General features: G+C 38.1%; 1 protein-coding gene across 3 annotated transcripts in view; it reads right to left on the bottom strand.

Moving 5' to 3' along the window:
• Mef2a (myocyte enhancer factor 2A) overlaps positions 1-14,716 on the bottom strand; it is a 125,202-nt gene that overhangs the window by 64,046 nt on the left and 46,440 nt on the right. For all 3 annotated transcript variants that reach the window (XM_028776652.1, XM_028776650.1, XM_028776651.1), the window contains exon 3: positions 2,814-2,995. In XM_028776652.1, coding sequence (XP_028632485.1) covers positions 2,814-2,867 — 54 coding nt within the window. In that variant the 5' untranslated portion in view covers positions 2,868-2,995. The remainder of the gene's footprint in view (positions 1-2,813; positions 2,996-14,716) is intronic.

Here is a 14,716-nt window from a genome sequence, read left to right as displayed (position 1 = left end):
AGGGTAATCCAAAGTACTAGCACAGATTTGAAGTAGCTAGCATCACACTGCTACCTAAATATAAATTAAGCACAAACACTTCAGAAAACTCTTGCCAAATCCAGGTAACTACAGAGGTTAAGTACTTAGGTAAGGGACCAGGGAAGAGGAGGGGACCTCTCAAGAAGAGATCAAAGGGATGCTAGAATAGGAGGATTGGGGCGGGGGAGAGGGGTAAAGGAAGAAATGTGGGAAGGACAACTCACACTAAAGGCCCTTTGAAAAACCATATAGAACCTACTACTGTAAAAGCTAAAATATTTACACAAATGAAAGGACTTTAAATGGAGTCACCATATAATGGGAAAAACAGTGTCACAACTAAGTATCTTATGCCACTAAGTAAAATCTCTAATTCCAGGGATGAGCTACATCTTGTTGAGTTGTTGGCGAAAATGGTCCCCTGGTCCTACTCTTCAAACACCATAGGCTATTATAGCTTTCCACAACCGGATAGTAAGGCAAACTGGTGAGTACAGTTACTTATATCACTGAACATGGAGAAATTAAACTTGTTCCTAACTAGAAGCTTTACGTCTACCAACTAGCATGCATGGTGTTAGAAGGTACTCTGCATGCTAACATAGTGAAAAGTAATCATCTGTATCACCCAGATACAAATCCTACAACATATAAAATATACTGGTGCACAGTGGCACAGATGTTATGGAGTACTCAACCACTTTCTAGTTGGATTTAAGGCTCATTCCGTGAGACAGAACCCATAGTTTTAAACTGTTATAGTGCCCAAGAACCTGTCTAGATAGGTGATGGGCCTAAGGGAAAATATACTATCATTCTGCTAAAGGAACACAGCAATGACTCCCAATGACATTCTTCTTCACACAGATCAGTGTCCCCTTCAGCCTTTATCAGAGAAGCATCTTGGCAGTAGACAGAGACCCACAGCTGGACTATCAGAGAGTGAGAGCCTTTGGATCATTCTGTCCTAAATGGTTATGTCTTCATCAAACCCCTCTCCTCAAGGTTTGGAAAGCTATGGAGAGGAAAAGATGCAAAGATTATAAAAGCTAGAGTGCTAACTCCAAGAAGACAGTTTCTTCTAAATACAACAGGACTTATAAAAACATGAATTCACGGAGAATTCGGCAGCACACATAAGATGTGTGTGTGTTCAAGCCAGACAAGGCCCCAGCACTGAGAAGGGAAAGAAGATACAAAGTATTCCTAACCCACAAACTATTTAAAACCTAATTTCTGGGAAAGAAAGAATCAGTTTTTTCCATCAGAGCTATCATTGGGTATTATCAACCACACTTCTAGGGGGACCCCATATTCAGGAACAGCTGGCCAATATAAACTGAATAAGATGAATTCATGTTTTCATGTGTGCTGAGATTGGAATGCTTTTGTTATTTTTGTCTTACTGGTTTGTTTTTAGGTGTGTGTTTGTTCAAAATTTGTGTTTGTTTAGGAAGCTCTTGTCCACCATCACAACAGCTGATCAGACAAAACCCCTTTAACGTAATTACTGTACTAGATATACAACCAAGTATTCATGTGCACAAAATAAGAATGAAGTGAACTCTTTATGATAGTATGAAAGTTATTTACTTGTTTTATGTATGTAAAATATTGGCTAGAATGTTAAAAATACCCTTTTCCTCCTCAACTGAGATGCCTTTTTCTCATAAAAACAATTTCAGAGCTTACAACATAAGCCAATAAGAAAACAAAATTTGCTATATTACATTTTCTCTAGAAGCAACTGGTCAAGAACGCATTTATTCTACAAAACAATGGATTCTTTATTTTCATTTCAATTCTATAGATATTTCAACCAGTTCAAGCAGGACTGGCCTGGACTAGGTGATGACTCCCATTAACACCCACTTCCCTCCGCCTTTACCTCTCCCACTCACTGAACTGTGTCTACAGTTCTATCTGCATTCAGGTAAACTTCTACACTGACCTTATGAAAGCATATTTTCAGTGCTGTGCAGATCCTACTGAGCTTGCAGAAGTTGTTCTTCAAACCTCTGACAAACTTCCCAGAGATAACATCTGTCCTTACTGAACATGCATTGAATATGAGGAATGAGAAGCTTACTATAATAGTCTCTGAAATCCTTTTTTCTTTTCTCTAAATCAAAAAGTCAATCAACTTTTCTTAAAACTACAGACATCAAAGATTTAGAACCTATAGGTCAGAGAATTTTATGCCAACTACTCAACAGGCATGATGGTGCTAATAACACTTGGAAAAACAGGCAGCTTGTTTTGGAAACTGATTGTCAATCAGTTGGACTCTTCATGGATCAGGATCATACTGAAATTATCCTGAATTTCAAAAAATTCACTGACACTGGTCCTGCAAAGGTATCAGTTAAAGCTGACATGATATATATGTGTTTAAGAAGTATGTGAGACAATATGCTTCAAAACTATGTTCATTTATTCTCATTAACCACAAAATGTAAGTGACTAGAAAGCATTCACTGGTAACTGCAAATCTGTACAGTCCTTAGTATAATAAGAGATGATATTCTAACAATTGAGTTGTGGACCAGAGACTAAGCACTGTCTGCAAACTACTCAAGTAAACATAGAAGGATCACAGTACCGTGACTTTTCTACTGCACACATGAAAAACATACTTGAAGGTTTCTTTAAAGTATATGACAGAAAGGAACATTTTTCATTTATTCTGGAACTTTAAACACTTAGGAGTTTAAATTAAATTTAAGAAAGATTTGACCACTTTATACTATGTTTTAAAAATATGATGACAAATAAATTAAAATTTGATTTACCTGTCGGTTCCTCTCATCCATTATGCGTGTGATCTGTATTTTCTTTCGCCCCATTTTCAGTCACCTTTTCTTCCTTATATTCCAAATGATTAATTCAGAAGCTAATTCTCTCCAATATCCTAATGCATTGTACACAGCTCCTATTATTTAACCTTCTAGTCCAAGGCTGTCGCTGAAATTGTCTTAAAAATCAAAAAGAAAACACATATTAGAAGATTTCAATTCTGTACAACTTGTAAATCACTAAATGCTATTCAAATTTCAAATCTGCTTTTATGCTAACACAGTAAACATTCTTAGGCTGTAATTTCTATCTATAGAAATAGAGTCAACAGGCTGAAGTCTTAATGACTTTACCCTCTAAAAGTTCTCCTGGATCTACTGGTTCCTTTATCTCTAAGCAAATGCAGGTGGTGTTTCAGATTTTTACAATGTACATCATTATCATCATCATAATAATAATGATGATGATACAATAATAACAACAGTCAATGGTGCTAAGATTTTTCTATATGCCAGGCATTTTTCTAAGTATAGAAAAATCTTCATTCATTCTTATCTAGAATCTCATTAGACTTTATTATCTCCATTTATAAACATAAGGACTAGGAATATAGACACACAGAAGGAATTAAGTAATGTGCCAAGGTCACTCAGTAAAGGGACAACATTGGGATTAAGATTTCTGTTGTATGTTGTCAACAACATACAATATTCTTTACAGCTCCTGATGACCTTAATGCAAAAGATAACAAATATGAATAGCCCAATTTGCCCTTATAAATTCTTCTAAATCAATTTACTCTACAGCTAAACTTTTAATACTATTCATCAATCCACAAAGATACTACTATATAAACTTTGTATTATAATACATTTAAGTGAATATTTCTCTGGCCATCGAAGTGAGTACCTCCTCATCTGTTAAGATTCAGTAGAAATACCACCTTTTTGATAAAATCAAGACAAATTCAACTTGGTAGAAGAAACTAAGCTATTGGGGGAGGGGTGATTGAATATGAATGTGTAAATTCTTGAGACCAAACCTTTGATAATACATATACATGGCTATAAAACTTCAACTTTATCATGCAAATTCAGGGCCATATAAAACGTGAATCTGCTTGAAGGCAATGGGTTCTTCACTTCTGGCATTAGTGCACTCCTGCTTACTAATCTTCCCATGTTCATCATTTTACTTTTTAACTTACACAGTTATAACACCTGCTACAATAACAACTTACTAACTCACTCTGTAGACCAAGCTGGCCTCAAACTCACAGAGATCCACCTGCCTCTGCCTCCACAGTACTAGAATTAAAAGCTTGTGCCTCCACCACCACCAGCAGGTTAGCTTTTCTAATGCCATATTGCCAGCAACATTAGAGACACTTTCTCCTTTACTACCCAAGATAGGGACTTTAAAATGTCTACATGAGAGTTCAGTATTCTACCAAATGCATTGATGATGTGTTTTCTCATACAGTATTACCACTGTATTGATTTTTACTTCTATACAAATGGGCTTTTTGCAAACTAATTAAATCAGAATTAGAAGTTTAACTATACAGAAAGCCAACCTCCAAAGGCCTGTCTGAAACGAGTTGCATTAAGTTGATTTTAGCAGAACATTCTCAGCAACTCATGGAACAAGCAGTTCACAATAACGAGGCACAACAAGACCAACAACTTCACTGACACACAGAACACAGTACTACCTCTGACTGCAGAAAATACTATCTTTCTAGTTACGTAGTTACATATAAAATACTTGCCAAAAGTTATTACATGCTAGATCATCAAGTATCAACAAATTCCAAAGGACAGACATGTTCTGATACCACAGAAATTAACAAAAATTTAACTTCAAAGTGTGTGTGTGTGTATATACAAACATCTAATAGATCCATACTTTAAAGAGTGAGAACTATAAAAGATTTTTCATAACATGCTACCTTCACAACAAAATGTGTAACAAACCGGGTATCAAATTTCCAGTTAATGCCATATTCAATGATGAAGACTAAAAGCTTTTTCTGTAATATTAGAAATAAGAGAGGGCACATTCCCTACCATTTCTATTCTGCATCAGAGTGCAAGTTCTAGATAGCAATTTAGATAACAGAAAAAAAAATAGAATTTCCAAACTGGAAAAGGGGAAGTGAACTATCTGTGTTCACAGACAACATGTATTATAAGTAGAAACACCTATTCCTTAAAAAAAAAAAGTTACTATAATAAATTCAAAGTATCAGGATATAATACCAACACAACAAAATCTGCTGCATTTCTACATGTTTAATGTGAAATAAGGCATATTAATTAAAGAAATAAAAGATTAATACACTAAAAACTGTAAAACACTAGTCACAAGTATTAACTCATTGATTGTAAAATTTTATGTATTAAGATGTCACTAGTATCCAAAGCAATCTACAAAGATAGTACAATTCTATCAAAATCCTTATTTTTTGTAGCATTTGAAAAAGTCATTCTGAAATTTATATTGAATCTCAAAGGAAACCACAGAAAATAGTCTTGAAAAAGGATGAAACTGAAAAACTCACTTTCTATTATTTAAAAAGTCACCAATTGAAATAACATTGCATAAACATGGAAAAAGACATGAAGACTGATGAAACAGGATAGAAGGCCCAGAAATAAACATAAGTGGATAATTTTTAATAAAAGTGCCAAGACCATTCAACATCAAAGGGAGTTCTTGCAATCAAATGGTGGAGAAACTAGACACCCACAAGAATGCAGCTGATGCCTACCACATGCCACATACAAACACCAACTCAAAATGAACCCAAAACTGAGATCTAAACCCAACTGCAAAACTCCTGAGACAAAACCAGAAAAGGCTTCAAGAAATTGGATCTAACAGTGATTTCTTAGCCTCAACACAAAACCACAATAGACTGAAGAATAATAAACTAGCCTTCACTGAAATTAAAAATGTGGAGACTAGAAAAATTGCTCAATGAGTAAAGTACTTGCCACATAACCACAAGAACCAGAGTTTGTATTCTCAAAACCTACCCAAACCCAGGTAGACTTACCAGGTGTCTAGAGTCAGTGCACAGAAGACACTCTGGATGCAGCAACAGATCCTGCCTCAGTATAGAAAAACAATGACCAAAGAAGACACTAGATGTCAAACAACCTCAGACCTTCAGGCACACTACACATGTACACTCACACAAATGTGAACACACATCCATGTTTGTATACCACATACATATATATGGAATAAATGGAAACGATTCAATGGACAGCATTAGCAGAATAAAAGAGCAGCCCAAATGAAGAGAATAACAACATATATGACACGGAAATAATATCCAAAATATATGAAGGTTTTCTCAAACCCAGCAGCAAAATGATCAAACTTAAAAACAGGCAAAAGATAAGACAGGTAAGATGTCTCAATAGATAAAGACATTTGCCACCAAGACTGATGACCTAAATTCAATCCCTGAAACTCAAATGGTAAAAGGAGGAAATCAACTATGGGCAAAGGAAAAACAAGAATGGTGGATCATACATAAAATTCTGCAGCTCTTGGGAGGCTAAGGCAGAAAGAACACTGCAAGTTGAAGGACAAACAGTTCTGGGTTCCAGGCTAACTTTGGTTACAGAAAGAGATCTGTCTCAGGGGTGAGTTGGGGGTGGGAGGGCATGGAAGTGTATTTCTTCAAAGATGAAAAAGGAGGATGTAGAAAAAGAGGAACACCCTTCCACTGCTGATGGGATTGCAAACTGGTACAACCACTCTGGAAATCAATCTGGAGGTTCCTCAAAAAATTGGAAATAAATGTACCTGAAGACCCAGCTATACCACTCTTGGGCATATACCCAAAAAATGCCTCACTATGCCACACGGGCATATATTCCATGATGTTCATAGCAGCCTTATTTGTAATAGCCAGAAGCTGGAAACAACACAGATGTTCCACAACAGAAGAATGGATACAGAAAATGTGGTTCATCTACACAATGGAACACTACTCAGCTATTAAGAATGAGGCCATCATGAGTTTTGTAGGCAAATGGATGGAACTAGAAAATATCATCCTGAGTGAGGTAACTCAGATCCAAAAGGACTTGCATGCTAAGTACTCACTAAAAAGTGGATATTAGCCAAGTACGGAATACCTAAGATATAATCCACAGAACTCAAGAAAGTTAACAAGCAGAAGGGCTGAAGTGAGGATGCCTCTATCTCACTTGGGAGGGAGAAAAAAATAATTGTAGGAGGCAGAGGGAAGGAGGAAGCTGGGTGGGAGAGGAGATAGGGTGGGGAAAACGGGAACATGATCAGGTATGAGGTGCAGGGGAGACAAGAGAATAAATGGAAATATGCAACCGTGGGGGAGGGAGAAGGGTGGGCCTTCTATAAAGTACCAGAGAACTGGGAGGTGAGAGACTCTCAGGACTCAAAGGGAAGGACCTTAAATGAAATGCCCAACCGTGGGGAGAGGGAACCCATAGAGAACACTGCCCATAGAAAGGCAGGGCATCAAGTGGAGGGATGGGTTTGCTATCCTACAATCAAAAATTCTGACCCAGAATTGTTCCTGTCTAAAAGAACTGCAGGGACAAAAATGGAGAAGAGACTGAGGGAAAGGCAGTCCCGAGGCTGGCCCAACTTAGAATCCATCTCAATGGGAGGCTCCAAGGCCTGACACTATTGCTGATGCTATGGTGTGCTTACAGACAGGAGCCTAGCATGGCTGCCCTTTGAGAGGCCCAATAAGCAGCTGACTGAGACAGAGGCAGACACTTACACCCAACCATTGGACTGAAGTTGAGGAGCCCTGTGGTTGAATTAGGAAAAGGCTGAAAGAACCTGAAGAGGAGGGAGACCCCATAGGAAGACCAGCAGTCTCAACTAACCTGGACCTCTGAGATCTCTCAGATACTGAGCTACTAACCAGGCATCATACACTAGCTGGTCTGAGGCTCCCAACACATATACAGCAGAAGACTGCCTGGTCTGCCCTCAGTGGGAAAAGATGCACCTAACCCTCAGAGACTTGAGGCCCCAAGGGATGGGGAGGCCTGGCAGGGGGTGGAGGGCATCCTCTTGGAAACAGGGTGGGGACTGGGGGTTTGAGGAGAAATGGGATGAGGAACTGTGGGAGAGGGACCAGGAAGGGGAAATGGCTGGACTGTAAGTAAGTAAGTAAGTAAGTAAGTAAGTAAGTAAATAGATAAATAAATAAATAAATAAATAAATAAATAAATAAAATGGTAATAAACATATGAAAAAAGTTCAACGCTAATAGTTAGGCAAATGCAAATGCAAACCTCCTCTCCATGCAATCAGAAGACTATTTCTACTGCGTTATTACTAGGGGACTTGGGGCTGAGGGTGGGGGGCAATGTCATGGATTATGAATTGAGTGTGAAGATCCATCATGTGGGCTCTAGGGATCAAACTCAAGTCATTAGGCTTGGCATAAAGTGCCTTTACTCACTCAGACATTTTGCCAACCCCAAATCACTATTACTTTTTAAAATATAAAAAGGAAATGTTAGCATGGTTATATAACTGAGACCCTTGTATAATTTATGAGAACACACAACGCAGCAGCTGCTGCAGTAAAAAAGGTATGACAGATGCTTTTGAAAAAAAGAAGTAGAGGCTCGGAGCTGATCCTGTGCCACAGCTCTCCATACCCAAATTCCTCCCGGAGAGAACTGGGAGAGAGCTAGCTGGTCCCCCAAGGAGTGCTAACACACAGGCTTGTAGGAGGGACAAGGAACAGTTAGAGACAGCATGACCAGCTAACACCAGAGATAACCAAATAGTGAGAACAAAGGGCAAAAACATAAGCAACAGAAACCAAGGATACTGGGCATCATCAGAACTCAGTTCTCCCACCACAGTAAGCCCTGGATACCCCAACATACCAGAAAAGCAAGATCTTATTTAAAAATCACATCTCATGATGATGATAGAGGACTTTAAGAAGGACATAAATAACTCCCTTAAAGAAATACAGGAGAACACAGGTAAACAGGTAGAATATCTCAAAGAGGAAACGCAAAAACCCCTTACAGAATTACAGGAAAACACAAACAGTTGTAGGAATTGAATAAAAACATCCAGGGTATAAAAATGAAAATAGAAACAATAAAGAAATCACAAAGGGAGAGAACCCTGGAGACAGAAAACCTAGGAAAAAGATCACAAGTCTTGGATGCAAGCATCACCAACAGAATACAAGAGATAGAATCTCTGGTGCAGAAGACACCATAGAGAACACTGACACAACAGTCAAAGAAAATGGAAAATGCAAAAAGCTCCTAACCCAAAACATCCAGGAAATCCAGGATATAATGAGAAGACCAAACCTAAGGATAACAGGTATAGAAGAGAGTGAAGATTTCCAACTTAAAGGGCCAGCAAATACCTTCAACAAAATTACAGAAGAAAACTTCCCTAACCTAAAGAAAGAGATGCCCATAAACATACAAGAAGCCTACAAAACTCCAAATAGACTAGACCAGAAAAGAAATTCCTCCCGTCACATAATAATCAAAACACCAAATGCACAAAATAAAGAAAGAATATTAAAAGCAGTAAGGGAAAAAGGTCGAGCAACATATAAAGGCAGATCTATCAGAACTACACCAGACTTCTCACCAGAGGCTATGAAAGCTAGAAGATCCTGGGCAGGTGTCTTACAGACATCTAATGCCAAGGATTGAGAGAACACAAATGCCAGACCAGGCTACTATACCTAGCAAAACTATCAATTAACATAGATGGAGAAAAAAAGATATTCCATGACAAAATGAAATTTACACAATATCTTTCCACAAATCCAGCCCTACAAAGGATAATAGATGGAAAACACCAACACAAGGAGGAAAACTACATGCTAGTAAAAACAAGAAAGTAATCTTCTTTCAACAAACCCAAAAGAAGATAGCCACACAAACATAAAAATAACATCAAAAATAACAGGAAGCAACAATCACTACTCCTTAATATGTCTTAACATCAATTCCCCAATAAAAAGCCATAGACTAAGCAGACTGGATATGTAAACAAGACCCAGCATTTTGCTGCATACAGGAAACACACCTCAGTGACAAAGACAAATACTACTTCAGAGTAAAGGGCTGGAAAACAATTTTTCAAGGAAATGGTCCCAAGAAACAAGCTGGAGTGGCCATTCTAATATCGAATAAAATCAACTTTCAACCAAGTTATAAAAAAGAATAAGGAAGGACACTTCATACTCATCAAAGGAAAAAATCTATCAAGAAGAACTCTCAATTCTGAACATCTATGCTCCAAATGCAAGGATACTCACATTCATAAAAGAAACTCTACTAAAGCTCAAAGCACACATTGTACCTCAAACAATAATAATGAGAGACTTCAACACCCTACTCTCAGCAATGGACAGATCATGGAAACAGAAACTAAATAGAGACACAGTGAAACTAACAGAAGTTATGAACCAAATGGATTTCACAGATATCTATAGAACATTTCATCCTAAAACAAAAGAATATACCTTTTTCTCAGCATCTCATGGTACCTTCTCCAAAATAGACCATATAATTGGTCACAAAACAGCTCTCAACAGATACAAAAAGATTGAAATAATTCCACGCATCCCATCAGAACACTACAGACTAAGACTGGTCTTCAGTAGCAACAAAGACAAAAGAAAGTCCATATACACATGGAAGCTGAACAATGCCCTACTCAATAATAACTTGGTCAAGAAAGAAATAAAGAAATTAAAGACTTTTTATAATTCAATGAAAATGAAGGCACAATATACCCAAACTTATGGGACACAATGAAAGCAGTGCTAAGAGAAAAACTCATAGCTCTATGTGCCTCCAAAAAGAAACTGGAGCAAGCATATACTAGCAGCTTGACAGCACACTTGAAAGCTCTAGAACAAAAAGAAGCAAATACACCCAAGAAGACCAGATAGCAAAAAATAATCAAACTCAGGGCTGAAATCAACCAACTAGAAACAAAAATAACTATAAAAAGAATCAACAAAACCAGGAGCTGATTCTTTGAGATAATCAACAAGATAGATAAAAAAAAAAAAAACACCTTAGCCAGACTAAATCAGAGGGCACAGAGACAGTGTCCAAATTAACAAAATCAGAAATGAAAAAGAAGACATAACAACAGAAACCAAAGAAATTTAAAAAATCATCAGATCCTAGTATAAAAGCTTATACTCAACAAAACTGGGAATCTGGATGAAATGAACAATTTTCTAGACAGATACCAGGTACCAAAGTTAAATCAGGATCAGATAAACCATCTAAACAGTATTATAACCCCTAACTAAATAGAAGCAGTCATTAAAATTCTCCCAACCAAAAAAAGCCCAGGGTTTAGTGCAGAATTCTATCAGATCTTCAAAGAAGATCTAATACCAATATTCTTCAAACTATTCCACAAAATAGAAACAGAAGGAACACTACCCAATTCGTTCTATGAAGCCACAGTCACACTGATACCAAAACCACACAAAGACCCAACAAAAAAAAAAAAAAAGAGAACTTCAGACCAATTTCTCTTATGAACATCAGTGCAAAAATACTCAAAAAAAAATTCTTGCAAACCGAATCCAAGAACACATCAAAATGATCATTCACCACGATCAAGTAGGCTTCATCTCAGGGATGCAGGGATGGTTCAGTATATGGAAATCCATCAACGTAATCTACTACATAGACAAACTCAAAGAAAAAGACCCACATGATCATCTCATTAGATGCTGAAAAAGCGCTTGACAAAATTCAACATCCCTTCATGTTAAAAGTCTTGTAAAGACCAGGAATTCAAGGCCCATACTAAAACACAATGAAAGTAATATACAGCAAACCAGTTGCCAACATCAAACTAAATGGAGAGAAACTTGAAGCAATTCGACAAAATCAGGGACTAGACAAGGCTGTCCACTCTCTCCTTATTTATTCAATATAGTACTTGAAGTACTAGCTAGAGCAATTAGACAAAAGGTCAAAAGGATTCAAATTGGATAGGAAGAAGTCAAAATATCACTATTTGCAGATGATACAATACTATACTTAAGTGACCCCAAGAATTCCACCAGAGAATTCCTACAGCTGATAAACAACGCCAGCAAAGTGGCAGGATATAAAATTAACTCAAACAAATTAGTAGCCTTCCTCTACTCAAAGGATAAATGAGCTGAGAAAGAAATTATGGAAATGACACCTTTAACGATAGTCACAAATAATAAAAAAATATCTTGGTGTAAATCTAACCAAACAAGTGAAAGATTTGTACAACAAAAACTTGAAGTTTCTGAAGAAAGAAACTGAAGACCTCAGAAGATGGAAAGATTCCCCCCACCCCACCGCTCATGGATTGGCAGGATTAATATAGTAAAAATGGCCATCTTGCCAAAAGCAATCTACAGATTCAATGCAATCCCCATCAAAATTCCAAGTCAAATTCTTCATAGAGTTAGAAAGAGCAATTCTCAAATTCATTTGGAATAACAAAAAACCCAGGATTGCAAAGACTGTTCTCAACAATAAAAGAACTTCTGGGGAAAACACCATCCCTGACCTCAAGATGTACTACAGAACAATAGTGATAAAAACTGCATGGCATTGGTACAGTGACAGGCAGGTAGATCAATGGAATAGAATTGAAGATGAAGAAATGAACCCACACACCTATGGTCACTTCATCTTTGACAAAGGAGCTAAAACCATCCAGTAGAAAAAGACAGCATTTTCAACAAATAGTGCTGGTTCAACTGGCAGTCAACATGTAGAAGAATGCAAATTGATCCATTCTTATCTCCCTATACAAAGCTCAAGTCCAAGTGTATAAAGGACCTCCACATAAAACCAGATACACTAAATCTAATAGAAGAGAAGGTGGGGAAGAACCTCGAATACCTGGGCACAGCAGAAAAGTTCTTGAATAGAACACCAATAGCTTATGCCCTAAGATCAAGAATTGACAAATAGGACCTCATAAAATTGCAAAGCTTCTGTAAGGCAAAGGACACTGTCAATAGGACAAAACAGGAATCAACAGATTGGGAAAAGATCTTTACCAATTCTACATCTGATAGAGGGCTAATATCCAATATATACAAAGAACTCAAGAAATTAGATTCCAGAGAACCAAATAACCCTATTAAAAAATGGGGAACAGAGCAAAACAGAATTCTCAACTGAGGAAACTCAAATGGCCAAGAAGCACCTAAAGAAATGTTCAGCATCCTTAGTCATCAGGGAAATGCAAATCAAAACAACCCTGAGATTCCATCTCACACCAGTCAGAATGGCTAAGATCAAATACTCAGATGACATCGGATGCTAGAGAGGATGTAGAGAAAGAGGAACACTCCTTCATTGCTGGTGGTATTGCAAGCTGGTACAACCACTCTGGCGGTTCCTCAGAAAATTGGACATAGTACTACCCGAGGGCCCAGCTATATCTCTCCTGGGCATATACCCAGAAGATGCTCGAACATATAATAAGAACATATGCTCCCTTATGTTCATAGCAGCCTTATTTATAATAGTCAGAAGCTGAAAACAACCCAGATGTCCCTCAACAGAGGAATGGATACAGAAAATGAAGTACATTTACACAATGGAATACTACTCAGGTAAAAACAATGACTTCATGAAATTTGCAGGCAAATGGATGGAACTTGACAATATCATTCTCAGTGAGGTAATTCAGTCACAAAAGAACACACATGGTATATACACTCACTGATAAGTGGATATTAGCCCAAAAGTTCAGAATACCCAGATTCAATTCACAGACCATATGAAGCCCAAGAAGAAAGAAGACCAAAGTGTGGATGTTTCAGTGTTTCTTAGAAGGCGGAACAAAACACTCACAGGAGGAAATATGAAGACAAAGTGTGGAGCAGAGACTGAAGGAAAGGCCACCCCACCTGGGGATCCATCCCATATACAGTCACTAAACATGGATGCTATTGTAGATTCAAGGAAGTGCTTGCTGACAGGAGCCTGATATGGTTGTCTCCTGAGAGGCTCTGCCAGAGCCTGACAAACACAGAGGCGGATGCTCACAGCCAACCATTGGACTGAGTGTGGGGTCCCGGATGGAGGAGTTGGAGAAGGGACTGAAGGAGGTGAGAGAGTTTGCATCCCCATGGGGGGAGCAACAGTATCAATTGGCCAGACCCCTCGGAGCTCCGGAGTACATCTGGAGGGACTCATAGCAATAGCTGCATGTGGCAGAGGATGGCCTTGTAGGACATCAGTGGGAGGAGCGGCCCTTGTGTCTGAGGGTGTTCAATGCTGCAGTACAGGGGAATGCCAGGGCAGGAAGATGGGAGTGGGTGGATGGGGGAGCATCCTCAGAGGCAGAGGGAGAGGGGATGGGATAGGGGGTTTCCGAAGGGGAGACCTGGAAAGGGGAAGACATTTGAAATGAAAATAAAGAAAAAAATCCAGTAAAACAAAAAAGGGGGAAAAAAAAGTAAAACTACCATTTGAGCCAATAGTTTTACTTCTAGATATATAAATTAAAGAATCTAAAGTACATACTGAGATATGCACATTAATATTCATGGGAATACTATTTACAATAATTAAAAGAGAGAAAGGGTCAGTGAGATGGCCTAGAGAGTAAATGTGCTTGTCACCAACCTTGAGCATCTGAGTTTGAGTCCTGGTAACCACATGGTAGAAGGTGGTTAGATAGATGACATTGTCATCTAACTTTATGCAATCAATGTGGCATTTGCAAACCTATAATCAGTCAGTCAGCCAGTCAGCCAGCCAGCCAGCCAGCCAGTCTGTCTGTCTGTCTGTCTCCTCTACTCCCTCCCTCTCTTTAAGGGAGAAATGAGTGCTCTTGTCTTTAGATGTATGCA

This window comes from Grammomys surdaster, unplaced genomic scaffold (assembly GCF_004785775.1).
Source record: "Grammomys surdaster isolate TR1022 unplaced genomic scaffold, NIH_TR_1.0 271, whole genome shotgun sequence".
NCBI lineage: Eukaryota > Metazoa > Chordata > Mammalia > Rodentia > Muridae > Grammomys > Grammomys surdaster.
The sequence above is the reverse complement of the archived record's forward strand: the minus strand, read 5'-3'. Positions and strand labels throughout refer to the sequence as shown.